We start from the raw sequence: 26045 nt of genomic DNA on the forward strand, positions 1-26045 counted from the left end.
GTGATAAAAAGTATCCAGACTCCCCAAAAACATACATTTTTCATATTAGGTGCATTGTGCTGCCACCTACTGCCAGGTACTCCATATCAGCGACCTCAGCAGTCATTAGAAATCATGAAGAGCAGAATGGGGCACTCAGCAGAACTCATGGACTTGAAACGTGGTCAGGTGATTGGGTGTCACTTGTGTCATATGTCTGTATGCAAGATTTTCACACTCCTGAATATCCCTAGGTCCACTGTTTCCAAAGTGATAGTGAAGTGGAAATGTAAAGGGACGTGTACAGCACAAAAGTATACAGGCCGACCTTGTCTATTGATTGACAGAGACCGCTGACACTTGAAGAGGGTCGTAATGTGTAATAGGCAGACATCTATCCAGGCGGTCACACAGGAATTCCAAACTGCATCAGGAGCCACTGCAAGTACTATGACAGTTAGGTGGGAGGTGAGAAAACTTGGATTTCATAGTTGAGCAGCTGCTCATAAGCCACACATCACGCCGGTAAATGCCAAATGACGCCTCGCTTTGTGTAAGGAGCATAAACATTGGACGATTTAACAGTGGAAAAATGTTGTGTGGAGTAACAAATCATGGTACACAATGTGACAATCTGATGGCAGGGTGTGGGTATGGCAAAAGTCCAGTGAATGTCATCTGCCAGTGTGTGTAGTGCCAACAGTAAAATTCGGAGGTGGTGGTGTTCTGGTATGGTCATGTTTTTCATGTAGGGGGCTTGCACCCCTTGTTGTTTTGCATGGCATTATCACAGCACAGGCCTACATTGATGTTTTAAGCACCTTCTTGCTTGCCACTGTTGTAGAGCAATTTGGAGATGGCGATTGCATCTTTCAAGACGATCAAGCACTTGTTCGTAATGCACGGCCTGTGGTGGAGTGGTTACATAACAATAACATCCCTGTAATGGACTAGGCTGCACAGAGTCCTGACCTGGATCCTATAGAACACCTTTGGGATGTTTTGGAATGCCGACTTCGTGCCTGGCCTCACGGACCAACATTGATACCTCTCCTCAGTACAGCAATCCATGAAGAATGGGCTGCCATTCCACAAGACACCTTCCAGCATCTGATTGAACATATGCCTGTGAGAGTGAAAGCTGTCATCAAGGCTGAGGGTAGGCCAACAGCATATTGAATCCCAGCTTTACCAATGAAGGGCGCCACAAACTTGTAAGTTATTTTCAGCCAAGTGTCTGGATACTTTTGATCACATGATGTATACTTAGTCTAAGTAGCTTGCAGTGTCTGCTTTTGCCAATTTATTTATAATTTGAGTCATCCCACGTCACTAAAGGCTCTGCTTCATGATGGAACTCATTGAATATTATGTGTAATTTAATTAATGCTAAACAAGTTAAACATCCCAAAGTGCAAATGAATGATGAATGAAATAATTTGATGTTGGACATGTTACACAATTTTCAACTTCAATGACAGAAAATGAAACAATCTTCAAGCAAAGCTAGCTGATATCAGATGGAAAATAGAAGATATATATCTAGGCTATGTCACAGTGATTTAATTCTGATGGATATTTCATGCCTGATCAGAATAAAATGAGCACACAAAGAAATCTCCCAAGAAAAGTTTGAAAGATTGAGTTTTGACCACAGAAAAATATATTTCCTAATGGTGAGAACATTCTTCAAGTAAGGTTAAAAAATACCATATGAAACATATGGGATAATATAAAATGTACCCAAGAAACCCTGATTTAAAATTAATGAATTGGCCAGCAGATGACAGCTAAATGTAAAGCATATAAAATCAAAATAAATAAATATAGTAGAAACTAACAGACATCAATGGTATAACAATTTCAGGAGAAGAGACAAAATGTATGAAAAGAACATAAGAATGACATTAGGAAAAGACTGCTTTATGTTAAGGCAAGCATGAATAGAAAGAAACAGCAGTGCATTTCTAACAAATGATGAGATTCAACTGTCTCAATCCAAGTACATGGTGAAGAGTGACTTCATAGGTGGCACAGTGCATATAAATTTACTGGATACAGTGAACAAATGATGTTCTTGGTATGATGCCAATCCCAGTGTGATACTTACACATTCAGTGCACAATACACTTATTACTTTGCTGTGATACAGAAAGTTTTGGAATCATAGGGTCATTACGCTCTGAGAAGAATGGAAGACCACTTGCAACACAATGAGCTTAGTATTTACCAGTTACAGTAGGTCCTCACTCTGGAGCTGCACGACCATGTAATGGATCTTGAGACATCACAAATTCACTAAGATGGAGTGACTGTGCATTAGAAAATGGTTCATGATTATGTGGCAGTAAAAAGGAGGAAAGGTTGGGGGATCCTTTGTACGAGAAATTTTCAGACATGTTCATACATGAAGACATTCACTCAGAGTAACTGAAGGCTATTCATAAACATTGATAGAGTTAAGACTAATGATCTAGAGAAGATTTCATTTGAATCTCAAAAAAAGTGATTCTTTGCAAAGTATTTCTAATGACTGAGCTTCAAGGGAATGAACACATGTCAGGATATTGATTTGTTAAGAATCACATAGATAAGTACCAATGGATGTTTGTTTTAATGATGTTTGTTTAACATAACGTATAGTCTGCCAACGTGTCATGAAGACTGAGTGTTCAACAGAATTCTGCAATGAAAGTTGTAGAAAACATATTTGGTAAGAAGGATCAAATTCACAAACATAATGTGGAATTAGAGCTTTGACAGAAAACCATAACTGAGTAGATTAATGGAGAGGTTCTGAAACTTGGAAGAGTTTAACTTCTGATTAGACATAGTCTTCAGTCTTGTGTATAGTTAAGCTGTTCTTTAGAAATTCATGAAATGTGATTCTCATATGTGATGATACTGATGGTATATTTGTCAAGAACACCTAAATCTCAGTTTTTGAGAATGTTCACTATGTGTACTCACACTTGCATCACAAAACACACACCATTTTGTGGTATAAATTAACCCATGTTGACCTTGCTCTAACTGTGTGTACACTCCACAGACTACTTATCTTGTGTCACAGCACTGTATCAAATTCCATTACATGACACCCCCAATGGAACAATAAATTCCTTTATGATGCTCCCCTCCGCCACCACCACAACAAATACCTTACTTTGTACCTCTACTGAACTCCTCATAAGCCTCACAGTTTGATGACTGTATGTCATATGGAAGTCCACCTTGTCAGCTCCTATCATATTATGATTCTTATTACTCAGATATGTAATTTGTAGCTGAGCCTATTACAAACATTGTCCTTTCCCATGCACTACAGTTTTTCTAGTCCTTTCAAAGATGATTTATGAGAGCATAAATGTTATTCTTCATACCTTGGGAATATAATTATTTTTTCAATATGATGAAAGAAACTCTGAAATTAATGTACTCCTTACAGAGAAAGATGTAGTAGAACATGACCAAACATACATAACCATATTAAGTTACTCCAGTCTGTTTCACTTTAATTTCTATGTTTTCAGTTTTTTTGTAACCCATCATATCACCCTTAAAGTCTTTATCATTCTACTTGATTCAGTCACTCCACCTTCCTCTTGATGTCTAAATGAGGAATTAGACTTTTCACATGTTATGTATTTTGTGTTTCTAATTGTGTATCACACAGCATTGTATTGTATGTGTGTATGTAAAATAATATAGAGTTTAGCCATATTTGGTGTCCGTGTTAACATATATGTCATCCTATAACTAGTCTGGTGAGCCACTTTCAGGTCAGGCAAAGGCCAGCAACAGGAAAACTTATTTTCTTTCACATGCTTGTGATTATTTATTTTATTTTGACAAATTTCTTATGTGAGGTAGTAAACGTAAGTCAGATAGTCTTGTTTCCTTCTTCAGTACTCTTTTTCTCTGGCATTCTATACTGTTTCCCCCTTTTCTCCTTGTCTCATTCTTCCACATTATCTCATTCAACTTTGTTTCTCTCCTGTTTCCATTTTTATTATATGTTTACGAATACATTTGCTTGTCAATGTCTTTTTATATGCTGAATACTGTGGTAACCTTTGCTTGGTGCTACTGTTTTAATAATGACTGCCTTTTCTATTTTTCTCTTGTATTAGCTTCTCTGGCATCTGCACTGAGTACCGATATACAATGAATTATCTTTCTTTGCTATTAGTTTCTCCTATTTTATCTGCTCTCCATTTATAACACACATATTTGTCTATAAAATTTTGAAATAAATCTATTTTAATGGGTAGTTTCAATATCATTTCACACATTATGGAACAATTTTTTGTCAGCAAAGTAAGAAAAGGAATTCATACCTCAAAAGCTACAGTGACAAAATTATGAAATTTGCTTATAAGTAATATGACTGCAAGTAACAAGTTTGATCGTGAATTTATTGAACAGGGTAACAGCTTTATCTGCATTTTTGCATCTTTCCACATTTTACAATGAGACACAAGATAAAGACAATATTATGAACAGCCTGTTTCCAACAGGACTAAAATATATGATTGGTGGTACAAACAACTGTAAATAATGCTTTATTTTTTCAAAACTCTTTTGAACCTAAATTATGTACAAAAATATCTGTTCATATTTATGTACATACACACAGTTTTATACTCCCTTTTCTCTTTCTCCTTTCATATGTTCGGACAAAGATGCTCTCTCTCTCTCTCTCTCTTTTTCTCTCTCTCACACACACACACACACACACAAACATGTATATATATATATATATATATATATATATATATATATATATATATAGACACACACACACACACACACACACACACACACAATCATTGTCAACAACAAAATAATATTACGGATCATTTACCAAATACAAACTGGCAGAAAACCATTTTTCATTAGAATCAAATACTTTAGTGTAATCAACTAATTTTAATAAAATGTATGCGAAAACAGACCACAACAATCCATTTGTAGAAAACTTCATCAATACTGCAACAGTCTCTCTGATTAAACTGAACAGACATAATGACAATTATTGTCAAAATATGCTGAAAACAATATATAACATATCTGTAGGTGTTGTGTATAATTAAGTGTTTTAATATCACTTTAATGCTGCCAGTTATATGTAAAGCTTTCATTTAAACATTACAACAAGAAACACTTTCAAAGTTATTCTTGATATTCTTGGTCCCAGACAGTTAAAATCAGCAACAATATAGCATCCTTATATTATGATTACAACAATGCCTGTTGAAGGCTACTTTCGTTGTCTAAACATTGCTGACAATCAACTCTCAATGGGAAACTGCTCAATGGGCACTATGTTTTAAGTATTACATATAACATTTTCTGAAATGAGAATAAAAATTAAGTAACCTCCAGAGATTAAAAAAATTGAGATTTAAATGTAACATACAAAATGTAGGTATTCTAGGCTTCTAACTATGAGCTGTAAAAGACAAATATAGCAAAATGTAACGGACAATTTAAGTGCTCTTTATCTTTTATAATTTTTCTTCTTGAGGCACAATTAACACCACATTTTCAGCAAACAACATGTAAGGCAAGTGTTTCAAATGGCACTCATGCAACAAAGTCTGCTCTCTCTGTTCTGCTGAAAATATTTATTTTGAAACCCTGAGTAGGCACAACTGAGCAACAACAAGTGCTCATTGTCTTCGGCAATAACAGAACTAATAGTCACATGGTTCTTCTTTGCTCATTTCTCACACATGTTTTTCTGGAGCACTTTTATTGGAAGATTCCGCATGGCAGTAAGGAAGTTCACACAAGGGCAATAGGTGACTGAGGTTCCTTACATGCTGATTCTTCATGGACCTACTGTAGCTGTGAACCTAACCATTCCAAAAATGTTTTGTTATTTTCCTTTTTGTGCACGTTGCGTTAGCGATTGTTTTGCCGTTGACATATAACCATTGTTTACACCATTGGAATAACAGTTGGAATAAGCTTTTGAGTATTCATTTGCGTAATCAGATATCTGCTGGGCTTTTCCGTTAACTGCAATACCATTTGCACTGCTGTCTGTATTCTTCTTCTGATCATCAAGAGGCTAGAAAAAAAAATGATATATTGTTTCTGCACACATTCTACATAATACAGAAGCTATTGTTGTTGGAAACACTATAGCTGTTCAGTAGGAGAAATATTGATATATCCATACTGCAGCATTAAATATACTAAAAGATGATTATCAATTATAGCTTCAGTATTGTTGCACACCGTGATGAAGTAGACATGAAAACACTATGGTTCTAAGATACTATGTAAAGTTTGCAGCTGTTGTAATATTTTTTCAACAAACACACAAACAATTTCTAAAGAAAAGAAAACAGTTAAAAAACATTTTCAAAATGTTACAACTTTCACACACTTAATCATTGATGAAGCAGTACTCATTGCAAAAGATTTCTACAGAATGATTCATTTTTATTACTATTGGTTAATAACAGTCTTGGTTGCAATTTCAGTTTTTTTAAATATAAAAACTAAAATTGCAAGCAAGACTGTTATTAACCAATACTGTTAAGCACTGGTTTGTTGTTATGCCACATATGGACTGGAAGAATTCATTTTCATAATAATAACAAAATTTATTCATTTATGCTTTACTCAAGGTTACAATATTTTGGTGTTAGAAATTGCCACGAAAAAGAAAGAAACATTAACACATTAAGCTAAAAATAGTGCTTTTCTGACAGAGTCTATATCAGAGAATTCCTTAAGATGATTTAATGAAGGGTTGAGCATTTCATAGCTTCTGTCTAATATCAACTGGTAACTGAACAAATACTAGATGAAAGTTATCCTCATGTTCATTATTATGATAGGATACGCCTCAATCACACAAAAGGCATATAGTAACTTTCATAACATGGTGCATTAGTAGATAATTTGTACACAGGAGGAAGTCCTGAATTATTGATGGATACTATAAAAGAAAACTGTATTAGCAATTTAAATTTTTATACATTTTATTCATAATCAATCAAATGATACAGAATGGGAACTCTCTGAAGGCCATATTTGAAAATTATAAATAACTCTTGCTGTGGAAGGGTTCAAGATGTGTAGGTGCTAAGACAGAAGTTAAAAATAATTTCTAAAGTATATAATAGTTCCTACAGTTAGGAAAAATGTGAAAGTGATCTGATTGTCAAAAGCGTGGAGGAATCATGATATGGACATAAACTACGCTTCAGTTAAAGACAATAATAATTGAAAACAAAGTAATAGAATGCTTCCTCTTTTATATTTTTGGTAATGATATGCAAAATATCCCCTTTGGTAAGTAGTAATGTAATGTAACAAGAAAGAGGGGCCATAATAATAACTAATAGGGTGTTTATCCCGTTTTGCAATCAGTATAACCATTTCAATGACGGTAACTATTTGTGATGTCTATGACATATCTTTAGCATTCACAGTTATTATAAGGTACACAATGAGAACACTGTTTTAATGTTGATGACGGAGCAGTAAACGTCTCTGAATGAAAAATAAAGATTTGATTATAAAAGATTTTTTAAATTGTGGGGGTTTCTCCTTCTTTTTATGGTTTAATAAACTATTGTCAAATAGATCATCAGGATGAATCATTTATTAAGTTTTGTCAAAAAAATTATATGGGAGCTGCCACAGTCATGTGTAAGCAAAGATACAACTGTGATCATAAAATGTAGGGTTCACTTCCGTATTACATAATTTTTGTCTGCCAGATCATTGAAGTAACTTTAATTAATTGAACTATGTTTTCATATTTGATCACATCACAATATTCCAGAAAAATGTTCACTGTTGATAATTCTGTCTAGTCCGCAATCTTCTTTATATTTTGTTTAATCCAAAGGATGTGAAACACATCGTAACCTTTGGAAAGCTATAGCTGTAATTTGTTTTAGAAATTTCATACTAACCATGCAGGCTCCAGAATTTTCATCCTTGACTTTCTTAGTGTAGCTTGCTCTATAGAAATCAGAGAACAAGAAGAGGAACATTACACCATGCAGGCCTATCCAAACCATAAATGCCTTTGGATAATTGCAGTCTATGAACAATAACTGGAACTGATGTGCAAATATGAGTACAAACTGCACCTGAAACAAAATGAAAGAAACAATAAATAATAAATACTAACAGAGCTTTATGAATTTTTCTCTCTACATAAGTCTTAAATATGCAGGGTGATTATAATTAGAGTTAAAGTTTCAAACCATTGTAGAAATAACACCACTGGTCAGAATGACGTCAAATTGCAACACAATATTATTGGAGAAGGGGGAAAATGCCTAGCAGAAGAAAAATAAATAGTTACAAAATGTAGCAATAGATGGTGCTGTAAGCATCATAATTTAATAGTGGTCGACTACAAATGACAAAAGAATCATACAACAATGCCTAAGGTGTACATTTCACATTAAACAAACTGTACTACTCAGTGTGTATGGGTGTGCAAGTGTGATACTGTTAGTTATGTAAGCCGATCCACCACAGCAAGGTCATATCCCATCAGATGGGAAAAATCGGCTTTTAATTATCCTGAGGTCAAAAACCAAATAAAAAGCATCACTCACATTGGTTTTTAAGTGTCCTGAGTCCAAAAGCCGCATAAAAATCATCAATCACATTGGTTTTTAATTGCCCTGAGGCCAAAACCAGCATACAAAGCTTCAATCACGTTGGTTTCTAATTGTCCTGAGACCAAAAACCACATAAAAAGCATCAATCAAAATCAAATTGGATTATTAATTTCTGTGTGACTGGCGCAAAATATATTCAATATGCTGCGCACCGTTTTCTGCAACAAGTTGAAACCAAGAAACAGCACATTCCACAACTGATCAAAGTGTTTCCACGCTCATGTTCGGAATGTGTTGTGCAGTGTGTGCCTTCAATGCAGCTAAGTTTGCAATCGGAACACTGAACAGAACATCTTTCAGATAGCCCCACAGCCAGAAGTCACATGGATTAAGATCAGGTGCCATCTTGCATAAAAATGATCCCATCCATACATCCACACTGTTGGAGAGCTGGAATGATGTGGTTGCACTAAAGACACTCATAGCGCTTATCAGTGATGGTACAGCTAACAGGACTGGAAGCACCTGTCTCTTCAAAAAAATATAGCCCTATGATAAATGATGCCATAAACCCACACCACACAGTGACCTTTTTAGGATGAAGTGGTACTAGTTGATTTGTGTGGGGATTTTCTGTTGCCCATATTTGACAATTCTGTGTATTGACATATCCTTCCACAGCCAATCATTGTCCACTTCCATGCGAGCAAGAAATTCTAAAGCAAAAGTCTCTCTTGCTGGCAGGCCAACAGGAAGTAACTAGTGCACATGGGTAATTTTGAATGGATAGCAGAGAAGGATGCTTCGTAGGATTTTACACACTGTCCTCATGGGTATGTCCAATGTTTGGGCAATTCTCCATGCACTACACATTTGCACACCACCACTTGTCTCCTCCTGCCCTGCTGTGACCAATGCTTCCACTTACGTTGAATCAATTTGTTTCCTCCCTCTACCAGGTTGCACACCAAAAGAACCTGTCTTTCCAAATTTCTGAATCATTTCCTCCAGATCCACGGACCAATGCCTGTTTTTCAAACCCTCAAGTGTCTGGAACATCTGCAGAGCAACGTTTGCACAGTCATTATTCTTGCAATACAGCTTCACAAACAGAATGCGATCCTGCATTGAGACAGTCATGACAAATGACTCAGATGCGAAAGGAGCAAAAGCCTTGTACCTGGGATGTTTATATCAACTTCAATGGGTTTTGCACATGACAGCTGTTTTTATTTACATATTGTGACACATACAGCACCATCTATTGATCAATTTTCACACTATTTTTTTTCTTCTGCCATACGTTTTCCCCCTTATAGGATGATACTCCATTGCAATTTGACATCATTCTGACCAGTGGTGTTATTTCAAAAGTGCTGAAAGTTTAACTTTAGTTATAATCACCCTGTACATCAACATGACAAACATCACAAGATATGTACCTATAACTTGATGAAGCACATAAGGACTATATGACATTAATTTAGCAATTACAAGCTGAGAGGGTGCCAGATGTGCCACAACTGTGAGATTTCTACACAGTACGTATCACATTTAGTAGCGGTGACTTGGGGCGCCAAGGTGAGGGGGGTGCCAGGTGTACCCATGTGCAACATTTGTATACAGTGTATTTCACAGTCACTGATACAGATGAACATGTTTGAGGGAAAAGCAGGGAGGGGGATAGTGCCAAATGATAAGTAATTCATGTGGAAAAAATGTTCTCAGGCCAGCCCTGCTTATAAGAATATGTTTGGACATTGATTATCCAATGAGCTGGTGCACTATTCTACTGCAGTAGCCAACCATTTAAAAGGTGTATAAAAAGGTTTAATAGGCTTCAAACAGTATATAATAGAAATTGCCTTTAACTTGCTTGTGGATAAAATGTCTGTGACCCCAGGCTGCATTATCATAAGGCACACCATGTACATGGCACCAACATCAGCGAGAATGGTATCTTATTAACAATTTATGCTCTCACCCCATTAATACCATTACTTAACTCAATTATGAACTCAGATATGCCAGAAACATGAACAGTGTGATTTACTTACATATTTGCAAACATCTACTATACAATTAGTGATATGATAGTGATGATTGGGAGAGTATTTACTATATTGTAGCATTAACAGAATGACTGTTATGGGTCTTACACACATATACCACATATGAGTTACTGAATGCCGATCTCATCATCATCATCATCATCATCATCATCATCTCAGCTTTTTCCCACATCATGTGGGGTCGGCATTGCTATGCTGGATCCTTCTCTTCCATCAATGCCTATCCTTCTTCTCCAAGCCATCCTTTCTCCCATAGGTCCCCTGCTACCTTGTCTTTTCACCTCAGCTTCGGTCTTCCTCTTCTCCTTGACCCTTCGATTTCTAGGTCTTCAGCTCTTCTCCCCACGTAGTACTCCCCTCTTCTCTGCAAATGTCCACACCATCTTAGCCTACTTTCTTGGATCTGCTTCCCTATGGGCCCCACTTTCACTGTTCCCCTGATGTATTCATTCCTTAGTCTATCCTTTCATGTCACCCCACTCATCCACCTTAACATTCTCATTTCTGCCACTTCCATCTTTTTCTCTTGGGCTTTTGTAATTGGCCAAGTTTCTGCACTATACACCACAGACTTGTAAAGTTTTCCTTTTATTCTGCAGCTAACCTTCTTATCACACAGAACTCCTTCAGTTTCATCCAGTTCATCCACCCACTATTTATCTTGGACTGTATTTCGGCCTCCAGTCCTCCATCACTTTGCATGTAAGAGCCTAGATATTTAAATTTCTTGACCAGCATCAGTTGTTCTCCTTGCAGGTTAATGTATAGATCTTTGGTATCCTTTGTACACATATACTCTGTTTTCACCCTGCTAATTCTCATTCCCCTTTCCTCTAGAGCTTTTCTCCACTGTTCAAGCTTGTCTTGAAGTGCCTCCTGGGTGGGTTCACAGATTACAACATCATCGGCAAACATCATGCTCCAAGGTGCCTCTTCTTTCACATTTTTGACTAGTGCATCCACGAAAAGGTCAAAGAGATACAGGCTGAGAGCAGATCCCTGGTGTCCTATTCTCACTGGAAATGCCTTTGTTGCACCTTCACTGCTCCTGACTTGTGTCATTGCACATTCATACATGTCTTCTACCACCCTGACATACTCTCTGGCAGGCATTTACTTCTCAGACATCTCCATATCTCTTGCCTCGGCACTCTGTCATATGCCTTGTCAAGATTGATGAAGGCCATATGCAGTCCAGCTTGTACTTCTCTGTACCTCTCCATCAGTTGCCTTAGTGCAAATATTGCATCGGTTGTTCCTCTTCCCAGCATAAATCCAAACTGTTCTTCTCATACTTCAGTTTCTAGATGCAACCTCTTCTCAGTTATCCTTTCCCAGATCTTCATTGTGGGGGGCATAAGTTTTGTCCCTCTATAATTGTCACAGTTTTGGATACCCCTTTCCCCTTATATATGGGAATCAGTTTACTGCTTCTCCACGCATGCGGCATTCTTTCTCTTTTCCAGATCTTCTGCATTAGATCCCTGAGAATATCAGTTCCCTGTTCTCCCAGACTTTTCTGTGCTTCTATTGGGATTTGGTCTGCCCCTAGACCTCTCTGTCCTAATGGAATCAAATATGAGACCCCTTAAATTGAATTTCAATGCAATTTCTGCATTAAGCCTGGCTTTGACTGTCAGTTATTGCTTGCCCTACAAAGCGGTTTCCATGAGTGGGCATGATATTTTGCAAAACACGCCAGTGACATGGAGGTTATGTGAACAGTTTGACACTAGTGAAGGCATCCAGTATCTTGCAGGTTTAAGGAGTGGAAGAATGGTGGCCATCCTGTCCAAGTTATGTAACTTCTGTGTATGTTCTTACCTCTTGCTCTCCCCTCGCCTCCATCTGCCCAATCCCAGTGGGGTTTAAGTAACCAACACCCATAATTAATAGCAGCTGTTTAAAAATCATATCTGATCAGTGAATCAGACTATTCAGTGACTGTTAATTGATTTTACAATTCTGTACTTTGTCCATATTGAATCACAGTGGGTTCATAATTAATGCCAGCTGTTTATAAGTCATTTGCTGAAAATCTGATCAGAGAATTTTGGCCAAATGTAGCTGCTTATTCAGTGACCGTTAATTTTTTCTAAAATTTTGTATCCTGCTGTCTACTGAATGACAGTGGGTTCATAATTAATAGCAGCTGTTTAAATGTGTTTTGTTTAAAACATGATCAGTGAATTTTGGCTAACTGTAGCTGCTTCTTCAATGACTGTTAATCATTTCTACAAGTCTGTATTTTGCTGTCCACCGAATGACAGTGGGTTCATAATTAATAGCAGCTGTTTGAAAATCATTTGCTTATAATTTGATCAGTGAACTTTGGTTAACTTTCACTTTTTAAATTCTGTATTTTGCTGACTACTGAATGACAGTGAGTTCATTATTAATAACAGCTGTTTAAAAATCATTTGCTTAAGATCTGATTAGGGAATTTTGGTTAACTGTAACTTACTCTTCAGTGACCATTAATTGTTTTTAAAATTCTGTACCTTTCCTGTCCACTGAGTTACAATGGGTTCATATTAATGGCAGCTGTTCAAAGGCCATTTAGTTGACAAAAAAACTGTTCTGTGAATTTTATTAACAGTAGTTAATTGTTTTAAAATGCTGTACTTTTGGTGTATACTTAATGCTTGGTGGCTCATAAGTAGTGATAGCTGTTCAAAAGTAATTTTTCTAAAGTCTGCTCAGTCAATATTACTGTTAATTGTTTTTAAAACTCATTTGACTTTAATAAAGGCAAGTGATGTATTAAACATGATGAATGCTGAAGCAGTTATGTGGGAACCCCAGTCCTTCCATTAGGGTGACCCTATCACAGATCTTGCCATCTGAATTCCTAATTATCACTATTATCTGCTGCATGCATCTCACATTTTTCATTTTAAATCTTACTAGTATTTTTATAGCTATTAAAATGCACAATCACAAATTTGCAGAACTATCTGTATGGGATTGGGAATCTGTATGGGGCTAGAAGAAATAATTTTATACTTTTTAATCCAATTTAAAATAAGTTTTATGTAAATAATTACCATGATTTATCATACAATTTTTACCTTATTTGTAGAGTTTGAATATTTAATGTTACACATTTAATGTGTTTTATAAGATATTCACATGTATTTTACAGTGACTGTATATGTCTGTATGAAATCATTGATGCTGAATTTCTTTCTGACAGGACGTTCACAATCGCTTTGTTATCCTTCTTGTACTTTTCTTGATCTTTATCATTTTAGTGAAAAACATATTGTAAATGTTAGTTTAGTCTTTCCACTGTGAGTCATTTCATTAGGATCTAACTTATTACATTGCAGCAGAAGGGGACAGTAAGTTCTTCATGTATGTCTGTGTCAAATGACATGGATGTCAAATAAGACATCAGCTTACCATTTGCATTGTAGTTAGATACTTCTTCCACCAGATGTATTTCTGGTATTCTGGACCCATTGCAGATACCATGTAGTAGAAGTACATTACGATGTGCACAAAAGTATTGAGCAAAGCAAAGAATGTGCTGTGACCACCTGAAACAATGTACCAAAATAATACATTACTGAGAAATGAGAAGGTGATTTTTGTTAAATGGAGTCAAGACTGAAAACATATTCCTAGAAACTATTATGGGAAAAATAAGTGGTATTTATTTTACAATCAGAGAGATGCTAGGCTCCCTGCATCAGTGCTTCAACTATACAAGTCATTCACTATTTATTGATGTACACATTTATTGTCAAAATTAGGCTGAAGTATTCTGCATTTTATGTGCTGGACACAGCGCTGTAATTTGTTAAAATGTATATGGAAAATTAAGACAAAGTGAATATGCATCACATGTTTCTGAAAGCATAGGCTATATTACTTTTTGTGTTATGATCCAAACAAATCACTCTAATATCCAAACACTCAAAAAACAACTCTCATGAGTTTCTCAAGTTTGCCAACAGACTTCAGACCTATTTTATATATTCAAAGCTCCTCTATAAGCCTCCAGTCTCAGTTACGAAGATCGTAAAATCCAGAGAGCCTGCATGAATTAAAACTCACAGGATGTGTAGAATAGTGTTCAATGATATGTAATTATGACTGTAAAGAGGAGGTGTACAAAGTGGTGCTGCAGTTTCCTCTCTTGTGTGATAAAAATGTCTGTATTGTGCAGACAGTGAAAAGACATCAGACAATGAGAAACTGCAAAATCAAGTCCTGTACGGCTCAATGATGTCACAGGGTATAAATCAGCAGAATGATTGATCTCTGGGAAATATGTTTATCATAGAATGGTTGTTGTGGATCATGCTGTTATAAATATACTGTATGAGCAGAATCAATGGATGAAAGGTTGTATCCAGTAGCACACATTAATTCATCATCAGATTCCCATTCTTCCTTCAGTTTACTGGTATTGAGATCCATGATGTAACACCTTGGTGAAAACTAGGAGTCTTGTGCAGCCTGAGGTGTTTCACCAACCTCGGTTTTGCTGCTACCCATATAAAATAATTTGTATGCAGAAAGGCTATAGCTTCTTATTTTTCATTTATCTTCTTCTTTAGCCCTACTAGTGAAAGGTATTCAACAGATCATGTGTAGTTTATAACTGTTACACTGTTAATTTTTGCTAGAATGAGGCCAGGGAAACTGACTCACAATTTCTCTAGGTGGGGTGATTATTTGTGCTACTTAGCATCCCATTTGAACCAAGGGCAACCATGCAATAGTTTATGTGTGGGTGTGGGGGGGGGGGGGGAGGAGGGGGTGAGACCTATTGGTATTTAGTATTTTTAAAATTGTCAAAGATGAATGGCCACTTTTAAGTAGCTACAAGAAAAGGTCCATTTCCCACCATCTTAAAAACCTTTGTAATACCAACTTTTAAATCCTTTTCTTGAAAGAAAAACATCTGACTTCACTAAACTTTTTCCTTCATTTGAGAGCTGTGGGAAAAGAAGGGGGGGGGGGGGTGGCTGAGTGGCTGATAGAAGCACTTCATTACAAATATTGGTCTCCATTTACATTCCATGATAAAGTGGGGAAATAGAAGTGTCATTTGTTCAAGTAATTCTCACACAACTACAGTACAACTGATGGTACAGAGGTTGTCAGCTAATGACTATTTTGTTCCAACAGTTATCCACACTAATGGCACATACCTTACACTGTGGATGAGGGATTTTTATACAGTTTTGTTCCATCTTTACTATCCAGATGGTTAAGCTAAGATACACATTCCAAATGACACTTAACACATGGATCAAACAGCCATTAAAGCACAGAGGACTGGTGGCTTATACTAGGCCCCTGTTAAGGAACACTTGGTATATCAGAAACAAAACCAGCTAATTCTGACCAGACTCCTCAATCTGCTGCCATGTCATCTATTCAACTATTTTTAACAGTACATTTATGTAAACAAATAAATATTTTTTTTCCAAGAAACAAATATTCCTGTTATTTTTTCAAAACACAACTGACTACCCTCAAATTTGGTCAGATTCTTGGGACACTGGCTCCTGTAATGTGGGTGTGGTGAATAGGCAGGCCATACTTCTGGATCTCCTCGACCAGTTCATTGTTCCAGGACAAAATTGTCACTTTGCATGGCTACGCCATGTCTCCGCAATATCCTTTCTTCCAGGGGTGCTGTTTCTGCAAGGTCTGCAGGAGAGTTTCTGTGAAGTTTGGAATGTGGAGACGAGGTACTGGCAGAATTAGACCTGTGAGGAAGGGTTGTGAGTCGTGGTTGGGTAGCTCAGATAATAGAGCACTTGCCCGTGAAAGACAAAGGTCCCAAGTTCGAGTCTAGGTCTCGCACACAGTTTTAATCTGCCAAGAAGTTTTAATCCCTCGTTTATTTAACTTTTGTATTGGGAGAAGGTGTAGAGAAACGGGTGTTGTTCTGTCATACATAAACCACATTCATTGTCTTTCTATAAGGTAAAGTTTTCCAACAGCAGATTTAATTTGCTGCATAAAAACTCGTGATAAATAGCACCTGTTAATTTACCATATCTGGTAAAGTATTGGGTGTTGTTCTGTCATACATAAACCACATTCATTGTCTTTCTATAAGGTAAAGTTTTCCAACAGCAGATTTAATTTGCTGCATAAAAACTGGTGATAAATAGCACCTGTTAATTTACCATATCTGGTAAAGTATTGGTCACCCACAATTCCTGCCCATATGTTGATACTACAGCAAGCCTAATGCCTTGCTTCAATAATCACTCAAGAATTTGCAACAGCCCACAGTGTGATAATTTATCATCTCGCTTTTCATGAAGCCCTACCTCATTCGTAAATAAAATTCAAGCTGTGAACCACAGATATTCAGTGCTCCATCTTAGAGTCCATTAGCAGAACTGCAATCAGACTTAATGGTCTTGTGCCTGGGAACTCTCACATGCTGTAAGTGATACGGATAAAGAAGTAACTGCTCACGAAGAACTGATCATGTAAGGGTGCTGTCAGGGCTGCAGCCAGGTTTTTTTTTTTTTTTTTTGGGGGGGGGGGCGGGTGTATTGGACAATAAATCCTTAGTTGTAAATTGTAACATATATTCTAACTTCTAAAGCAATGGAACATGTTGTTGTGGTCTTCAGTCCTGAGACTGGTTTGATGCAGCTCTCCATGCTACTCTATCCTGTGCAAGCTTCTTCATCTCCCAGTACCTACCGCAACCTACATCCTTCTGAATCTGTATTCATCTCTTGGTCTCCCTCTATGATTTTTACCCTCCACGCTGCCCTGCAATACTAAATTGGTGAGCCCTTGATGTCTCAGAACATGTCCTACCAACCGATCCCTTCTTCTAGTCAAGTTCTGCCACAAACTCCTCTTCTCCCCAATTCTATTCAATACCTCCTCGCCGGCCGTTGGTGGCCGAGCGGTTCTAAGCGCTTCAGTCTGGAACCGCGCGAGCTACTCCAAATTTTTCTTTTGTTTCCTTTACTGCTTACTCAACATACAGATTCTGTTGTAATTAATACAGATGCTACACTGTGATTCACAGGAGGAATTTGGGGAAACGTAGCGCATCCACGAAAGACGTGTCTTACAAGGCACTTGTTCTAACGATTGTTGAGTATTGTTTATCAGTCTGGGACCCTTATCAGGTAGGGCTGTTAGAACAGAAGGAGAGAGGCAGAGACAGAAAAGATCCGAAGAAGAGCGGTGCGTTTCATTACGATTACAGAGTCGTTTAGTCGGCGTGTGAGTATTACAGAGATGCTCAACATCACCCGACTGTAATTTGTGAAATGTTTTCTCGAGATAAATATGTACACTGCAGCACTCGCAGTCTTAATAGAATATCAGGCCTATGTAATAGCTCTAATTCCTCGAATTTCCTGATAGTGGTCATTTCGTGAGATGTATGTGGGAGGAAGTGATAAGTTGTCCGACTCTTCCCGGAAAGTACGCTTCAGAAATTTCAACAGCAGACCTCTCCGTGATGCATAACGCCTCTCTTGTGGCGTATGGCACTGCCGCTGTGTTGAGCATCTCTGTAATGCTCACGCGCCGACTAAACGACTCTGTGATGAAACGCACCGCTCTTCCTCGGATCTTTTCTGTCTCGCCTCTCTCCTTCTGTTCTAACAGTCCTATCTGATAAGAGTCCCAGACTGATGAACACGATTCTAGGCGCTTCAGTCTGGAACCGTGCGACCGCTACGGTCGCAGGTTCGAATCCTACCTCGGGCATGGATGTGTGTGATGTCCTTAGGTTAGTTAGGTTTAAGTACGTCTAAGTTCTAGGGGACTGATGACTTCAGATGTTAAGTCCCATAGTGCTCAGAGCCATTTGAACCATTTGAAATGATGAACAATACTCAACAATAGTTAGAACAAGCGCCTTGTAAGACACGTCTTTCGTGGATGAGCTACGTTTCCCTAAGATTCCTCCTCTGAATCACAGTGTAGCATTTGGTTTTCCTTCTATTTGTTTTCTGTGGTTATTCCACTTAAGGTCGCTCTGGACAGTTTAGTTACGCCTAGATATTTTACGGCAAGTACTGCTTCCAGCAATTTGATGTCAGTAGTGTAGTTGTGCAGTAGTGGATTTCTTTTCCTACATGTATGATATGTGTTACATTTATTTACGCTCAGGTTCAACTGTCAGAGCCTGCACCATTCATCAATCCTCTGCAGGTCATTCTGCAAATCGATACTGTTTTCTGCCGCTGCTACTTTCTTATAGACAACTGAATCATCTGTGAACAATCTTAAAGTGCCTCCGACGCTTTCTCCTAGATAATGTAAATACTTTGTGACTCGTAACGGTCTTATCATACTTCCTTGGGGTAATCCAGAAATTACCTTTACGTCTGTCGATTTTGTTCCGTTAAGAGCGACTTGTTGAGTACCAGCTACAAGGAAGTCTTGAACACAGTTGCAGATCTGGACCGATACTCGTTAAGCTGGTATTTGTTAGCTAATCAGCAGTGTGGGACGGTGTCAAATGCCTTCCTGAGGACAAGGAAAGCGGTATCGACGTGAGCGCAGTTGTCTACGGCGCTATGGATCCCACGGAGAAACAGAGCGAGCTGAGTTTCGCAACATCTCTGTTTACCGAATCCATGTTGATTTTTATAGAGGAGATTTTCGTTCTCCAAAAATATCATAAATCTTGAGCATAAAACTTGTTCCATAATAATCTGAATTGTTCTACGACAGGTTGACGGCAAACATATAGACCTATAATTATTTGCATCTGTCCTATGAATCTTCTTGAAAACGTGAATGACCTGGGCTTTTTCCCAGTCGCTAGGTAGGCCTACCCTTCGTTGCTCTAGCTAACTACGATAAAGTGCTGGTAGAAGGGGAGCAAGTGCTTTCGCGTAATATTAGTAGAATCTTAAGTTATCTCCTCTGGTCCTGATGCATTTCCAATCCTGAGCGATAGTTTTTTTTTTTTCCGCGATCGGTTATCTCAGTATCTGCATTTCGACGTTCGTACGGCGATTGAAAGGAGGGATCGTATTACGATCTTCCGTGGTGAAACAGTTACGGAAGACTGAATTCAGTATTTCGAACTTCTCTCTGTTATCCTCCGTTTCGGGGCATGCATGGTTAATGAGTGACTGAATGGATGAATTCGAACCGCTTACTGATTTTACCTAAGAGCAAAACCTCTTAGGGTTTTTATTCAGATCGGTTGACAAAATTTTACTTTCAAAGTCATCGATTGCTTCTCTCATAGCTCTCATTCGGCTCATTTTCTCTCCAGTCAGCTTTTGTTTGTCTGCTAGGTTTTGATTTCTCTTGAACCTATGACGAAGTTCTCTTTGTTTACGTAACAGTTTTCTAACTCGGCTATTAATATCTTGTTCAGAAAATACTTGTCTAAGCCATTCTGAACGATGCTTTTGAATTTTTTCAATTTGTACTCCACATCTTCGTCCTCAGCACTGACTACTCAGATACTCTGTAATTTGTATCCTGTTAGCCTATTCTTTCTAAGAAAAAATATTTTCCTCCCTCTCTTTTCTTTTTAATACCCGTAGTTGCTAGCACAGCCAAATCATCACTGATACCTTCTATGTTTATTGCCAAGAGGTAAAAAAAATGTTCAAATGCGTGTGAAATCTTATTGGACTTAACTGCTAAGGTCATCAATCCCTAAGCTTACACACTACTTAACCTAAATTATCCTAAGAACGAACACAAACACCCATGCCCGAGGGAGGACTCGAACCTCCGCCGGGACCAGCCACACAGTCCATGACTGCAGCGCCCAAGACCGCTCGGCTAATCCCGCGCGGCGCCAAGAGGTACAAGAAACTACCCTCTCGAGTTGGTTCTCTATCTGCTCGAAATAATTTTCGGACAGGACATTCAGAATAATGTTACACGAATCCCTGTCTTTGGCAGCAGTTTTGATAGCTTGACTCTCCCAATCTATGACTGGCAAGTTGAAGTCACCATCTATTACAATGGTGTGGTCAGAAAAGTTGCTAACGGTATTCTGCAAGTTGTCCCTGAAGTGCTCTACCACTACAGCTCCTGATCCAGGCGATCTACAAAAGCACCCGAAAACTATTTTAGACCCACCTTTCATGCTTAACTTCATACTGATTAATTCACATTTACTGCAATAAACACGCAGCCACCATTGGCGACTAACCTATCCTTACGTTACATGTTCTTGCGAAACGCAACTCGCCCTTTTTTCACATGATATCTTGCGAACCGTGGATGGAGGGTATCAGACGGATGCCATATTCCTTGACTTCGGAAAGCGTTTGACTCGGTGCCCCACTGCAGACTCCTAACTAAGGTACGAGCATATGGGATTGGTTCCCAAATATGTGAGTGGCTCGAAGACTTCTCAAATAATAGAACCCAGTACGTTGTCCTCGATGGTGAGTGTTCATCGGAGGTGAGGGTATCATCTGGAGTGCCCCAGGGAAGTGTGGTAGGTCCGCTGTTGTTTTCTATCTACATAAATGATCTTTTGGATAGGATGGATAGCAATGTGCGGCTGTTTGCTGATGATGCTGTGGTGTACAGGAAGGTGTCGTCGTTGAGTGACTGTAGGCGGATACAAGATGACTTGGACAGGATTTGTGATTGGTGTAAAGAATGGCAGCTACCTCTAAATATAGATAAATGTACATTAATGCTGATGAATAGGAAAAAGAATCCCGTAATGTTTGAATACTCCATTAGTAGTGTAGCGCTTGACACAGTCACGTCGATTAAATACACTCCTGGAAATTGAAATAAGAACACCGTGAATTCATTGTCCCAGGAAGGGGAAACTTTATTGACACATTCCTGGGGTCAGATACATCACATGATCACACTGACAGAACCACAGGCACATAGACACAGGCAACAGAGCATGCACAATGTCGGCACTAGTACAGTGTATATCCACCTTTCGCAGCAATGCAGGCTGCTATTCTCCCATGGAGACGATCGTAGAGATGCTGGATGTAGTCCTGTGGAACGGCTTGCCATGCCATTTCCACCTGGCGCCTCAGTTGGACCAGCGTTCGTGCTGGACGTGCAGACCGCGTGAGACGACGCTTCATCCAGTCCCAAACATGCTCAATGGGGGACAGATCCGGAGATCTTGATGGCCAGGGTAGTTGACTTACACCTTCTAGAGCACGTTGGGTGGCACGAGATACATGCGGACGTGCATTGTCCTGTTGGAACAGCAAGTTCCCTTGCCGGTCTAGGAATGGTAGAACGATGGGTACGATGACGGTTTGTATGTACCGTGCACTATTCAGTGTCCCCTCGACGATCACCAGTGGTGTACGGCCAGTGTAGGAGATCGCTCCCCACACCATGATGCCAGGTGTTGGCCCTGTGTGCCTCGGTCGTATGCAGTCCTGATTGTGGCGCTCACCTGCACGGCGCCAAACACGCATACGACCATCATTGGCACCAAGGCAGAAGCGACTCTCATCGCTGAAGACGACACGTCTCCATTCGTCCCTCCATTCACGCCTGTCGCGACGCCACTGGAGGCGGGCTGCACGATGTTGGGGCGTGAGCGGAAGACGGCCTAACGGTGTGCGGGACCGTAGCCCAGCTTCATGGAGACGGTTGCGAATGGTCCTCGCCGATACCCCAGGAGCAACAGTGTCCCTAATTTGCTGGGAAGTGGCGGTGCGGTCCCCTACGGCACTGCGTAGGATCCTACGGTCTTGGCGTGCATCCGTGCGTCGCTGCGGTCCGGTCCCAGGTCGACGGGCACGTGCACCTTCCGCCGACCACTGGCGACAACATCGATGTACTGTGGAGACCTCACGCCCCACGTGTTGAGCAATTCGGCGGTACGTCCACCCGGCCTCCCGCATGCCCACTATACGCCCTCGCTCAAAGTCCGTCAACTGCACATACGGTTCACGTCCACGCTGTCGCGGCATGCTACCAGTGTTAAAGACTGCGATGGAGCTCCGTATGCCACGGCAAACTGGCTGACACTGACGGCGGCGGTGCACAAATGCTGCGCAGCTAGCGCCATTCGACGGCCAACACCGCGGTTCCTGGTGTGTCCGCTGTGCCGTGCGTGTGATGATTGCTTGTACAGCCCTCTCGCAGTGTCCGGAGCAAATATGGTGGGTCTGACACACCGGTGTCAATGTGTTCTTTTTTCCATTTCCAGGAGTGTATTTGGGCGTAACATCGCAGAGCGATATGAAGTGGGCCAAGCATGTAATGGCAGTTGTGGGGAAGGCGGATAGTCATCTTCGGTTCATTGGTAGAATTATGGGAGAATGTGGTTCGTCTGTAAAGGAGACCGCTTATAAAACACTAATACGACCTATTCTTGAGTGCTGCTCGAGCGTTTGGGATCCCTACCAGGTCGGATTGAGGGAGGACATAGAAGCAATTCAGAGGCGGGCTGCTAGATTTGTTACTGGTAGGTTTGATCATCACGAGAGTGTTACGGAAATGCTTCAGGAACTCGGCTGGGAGTCTCTGGAGGAAATGAGGCGTTCTTTTCGTGAATCGCTACTGAGGAAATTTAGAAAACCAGCATTTGAGGCTGATTGCAGTACAATTTTACTGCCGCCAACTTATATTTCGCGGAAAGACCACAAAGATAAGATAAGAGAGATTAGGGCTCGTACAGAGGCATATAGGCAGTCATTTTTCCCTCGTTCTGTTTGGGAGTGGAACGGGGAGAGAAGATGCTAGTTGTGGTACGAGGTACCCTCCGCCACGCACCGTATGGTGGATTGCGGAGTATGTCTGTAGATGTAGATATTGTAATCTGAACTTAAGGTTTCGTAGCTATTCACTTTCGGTTTCAACCAACTTTCTGTTCCTAATACTTCCTAATAACCTTCAATAAGTGATACTAATTGTGGGACTTTTCCTTGGATATTCCTGCAGTTTACTAATATTATATTAATCTTTTCCATATCCGATCTGCAAGGACGAGCAGTCTTTGAGAACATTGTGGCTGATGAATCTTCGATTTTGGTAGGCTTTGTTCCTGATGTACCGTATTTTACAGACCATAAGACGCACTTTTTTCTTCTAAAACTGTCTCAAAAATACAGATGCATCTTATACTCGAAATTAATATAAAAATGTACAGTGTTTGACACAAAATTCCCGCCAGTCTTAAAAATGACCATGTATTCAATGTCGCTGGAAACCTGACTCTATCTGGCAACAATGGATTCGACTGGCGTCAACAGTGCACCGACGCGACGAACAGAGTTGTGGGGATTCACAAGCTAACGCTGTTTCTTTCCCGCCCCGCCATCACAAACCCACAACACTGTCTAGCCTATGATGCGTCATTGCAGTATCTGGTGCCAGTGAACTTGATTTGAAAGTGATTTGTGCTGTCGGTAACAGCACAATATTTTAGTTATACTCTGTTCATTATAAGAATTAATCTGATGTAAACATTACATCATGTATTCTTCTGCGCTTGCTTTGAATCTCATTGCATTTCGTTTCACGCGAAGCGGAAGCTAAGCTACGTCCAGTGCAGTCAAGCGCAATCATAAGGATGCGTTTTATGCTGTGTTACAGGCACATATAATGGGCAATAATGTGGGACAACATTAAACTTGGACAGCACTGGCCAGCCAGCTGGTACAGCTAACCTGCAATGATGTGAGCAGCTGCTGTTGAGACGTAAAAAGAAACGGGCAAAGAAACAATATGGCTTCAAATGTCATTTTATTTTTAAAGAGGATGAAATAACCCAGAATGAGATTTTCACTCTGCAGCGGAGTGTGCGCTGATATGAAACTTCCTGGCAGATTAAAACTGTGTGCCGGACCGAGACTCGAACTCGGGACCTTTGCCTTTCGCGAGCAAGTGCTCTACCAACCTTTTTATTTTATTTTGTTCGTTGTGTTTGGTCGTTGCGGACGTCGCAAGACACCCTATTCAAGTTCGGTGGTTGATCCTTCCACTCAGTTTTTTTTTATTACAGAGGCCAACCGGCTCTCTGACCGAACACGCTGAGCTACCTTGGGGGCTTTAAAATTTGAATCGACGTGGAATCAAACCCAAGCGCCCCTCCGACTCAACACAGCGAGCAAGCACGTTACCACAAGACCACACTATTTGTCGCAACTGAGCTACCCAAGCACGACTCACGCCCCGTCCTCACAGCTTTACTTCTGCCAGTACTTCGTCTCCTACCTTCCAAACTTTACAGAAGCTCTCCTGCGAACCCTGCAGAACTAGCACGCCTGAAAGAAAGGATATTGCGGAGACATGGCTTAGCCACAGCCTGGGGGATGTTTCCAGAATGAGATTTTCACTCTGCAGCGGAGTGTGCGCTGATGTGAAACTTCCTGGCCAGTCGTGCTTGGGTAGCTCAGTTGGTAGAGCACTTGCCCGCGAAAGGCAAAGGTCCCGAGTTCGAGTCTCGGTCCGGCACACAGTTTTAATCTGCCAGGAAGTTTCAGGGTGAAATAATGTTCGGTGAAACTCCAGCACTACCGCATGCTTCTTAGATGGCCAGACGGAAAGCATAAAATGCTCTCGTTCTCACCTAACATTCCTAACTTAAACACAGGGTAATTTTTCTGAGCGAGCTATGTGTGTTGCAAATGAATACTGCAATGATTTCACCGTACTGTTGAATACTGCAGCCACTGAAGGTATTAATTACAGTCACTCATCTGGTAATCTCTTAGCTCCTTCCTTATCCGAACCCGAGAAATACATTTCAGTTCTGGGACTGTCGTCTGGTACGTTGATAACGAGTCGATCAATAACAAAATCCGCGGAGCCACCAAGCGCCGTATTTTCTCCTCTTCTTTTATGACGTGCCGTTCCATATCTCACCAGCGTTTGGCAGTGGCATGTGAAAAAGCCGCGTGCGTTAGTTCCAGTACAGTCTTGTTATTTCTCGGGCCAAATCCGTTAACTTTGCTCCAGACCAGTTCTGTTGGGTTTATATTATAATGGTACAGTCGAAAATGCAAAAATGGAGCATTTTATGGTGTGCTCGAAGCTGTGAAAATGATTGTTTCTCATGTTTCTAAGACATTTATCACTCTGGTTCGTGTGAGACTACATCTGTGAAATAAAACGATGGACATTGTCCAAATAAAGAGTATTTGGTTTTTCATTTTTGCTCTAAGAAATTAAATTGCTATGTTTTCTGAATTTACCAACCTTTATTAACAATCTTCCATTAAAATATCGATAATTGCGAATTTATATTTGAAATGAAAACAGTAATTTCGCGTGAAATATATAATTAGAAACAAGAAGACGCGCATTATTCATAACAAATTATGACGAATTTTACAATTACGGGATGTAGGTACTTCAAATTGAACGGAAAAATGACGATTAATGCGAACCTTGGACCAGCGGTCCATGAACTACATTAGGTTTCGAATCTTCTACGCTATCGAGTCCACTATACATC

The 26045-nt window shown here is 39.7% G+C and overlaps 1 protein-coding gene across 3 annotated transcripts in view; it reads right to left on the reverse strand.

Annotated features, from left to right (window-relative positions):
• Nucleotides 1–4312: 4312 nt before the first annotated feature.
• Nucleotides 4313–26045, reverse strand: part of LOC124721613 (elongation of very long chain fatty acids protein AAEL008004-like) — a 653067-nt gene continuing 631334 nt past the window's right edge. For 2 of the 3 annotated variants that reach the window (XM_047246670.1, XM_047246669.1), the window contains exons 7-9: nucleotides 14063–14199; nucleotides 7923–8102; nucleotides 4313–6058 (exon numbers count right to left, since the gene is read on the reverse strand). In XM_047246670.1, coding sequence (XP_047102626.1) covers nucleotides 5864–6058; nucleotides 7923–8102; nucleotides 14063–14199 — 512 coding nt within the window. In that variant the 3' untranslated portion in view covers nucleotides 4313–5863. The remainder of the gene's footprint in view (nucleotides 6059–7922; nucleotides 8103–14062; nucleotides 14200–26045) is intronic. The other variant, XM_047246668.1, reaches the window with a different exon arrangement.

Source organism: Schistocerca piceifrons, chromosome X (assembly GCF_021461385.2).
Source record: "Schistocerca piceifrons isolate TAMUIC-IGC-003096 chromosome X, iqSchPice1.1, whole genome shotgun sequence".
NCBI classification, from domain to species: domain Eukaryota; kingdom Metazoa; phylum Arthropoda; class Insecta; order Orthoptera; family Acrididae; genus Schistocerca; species Schistocerca piceifrons.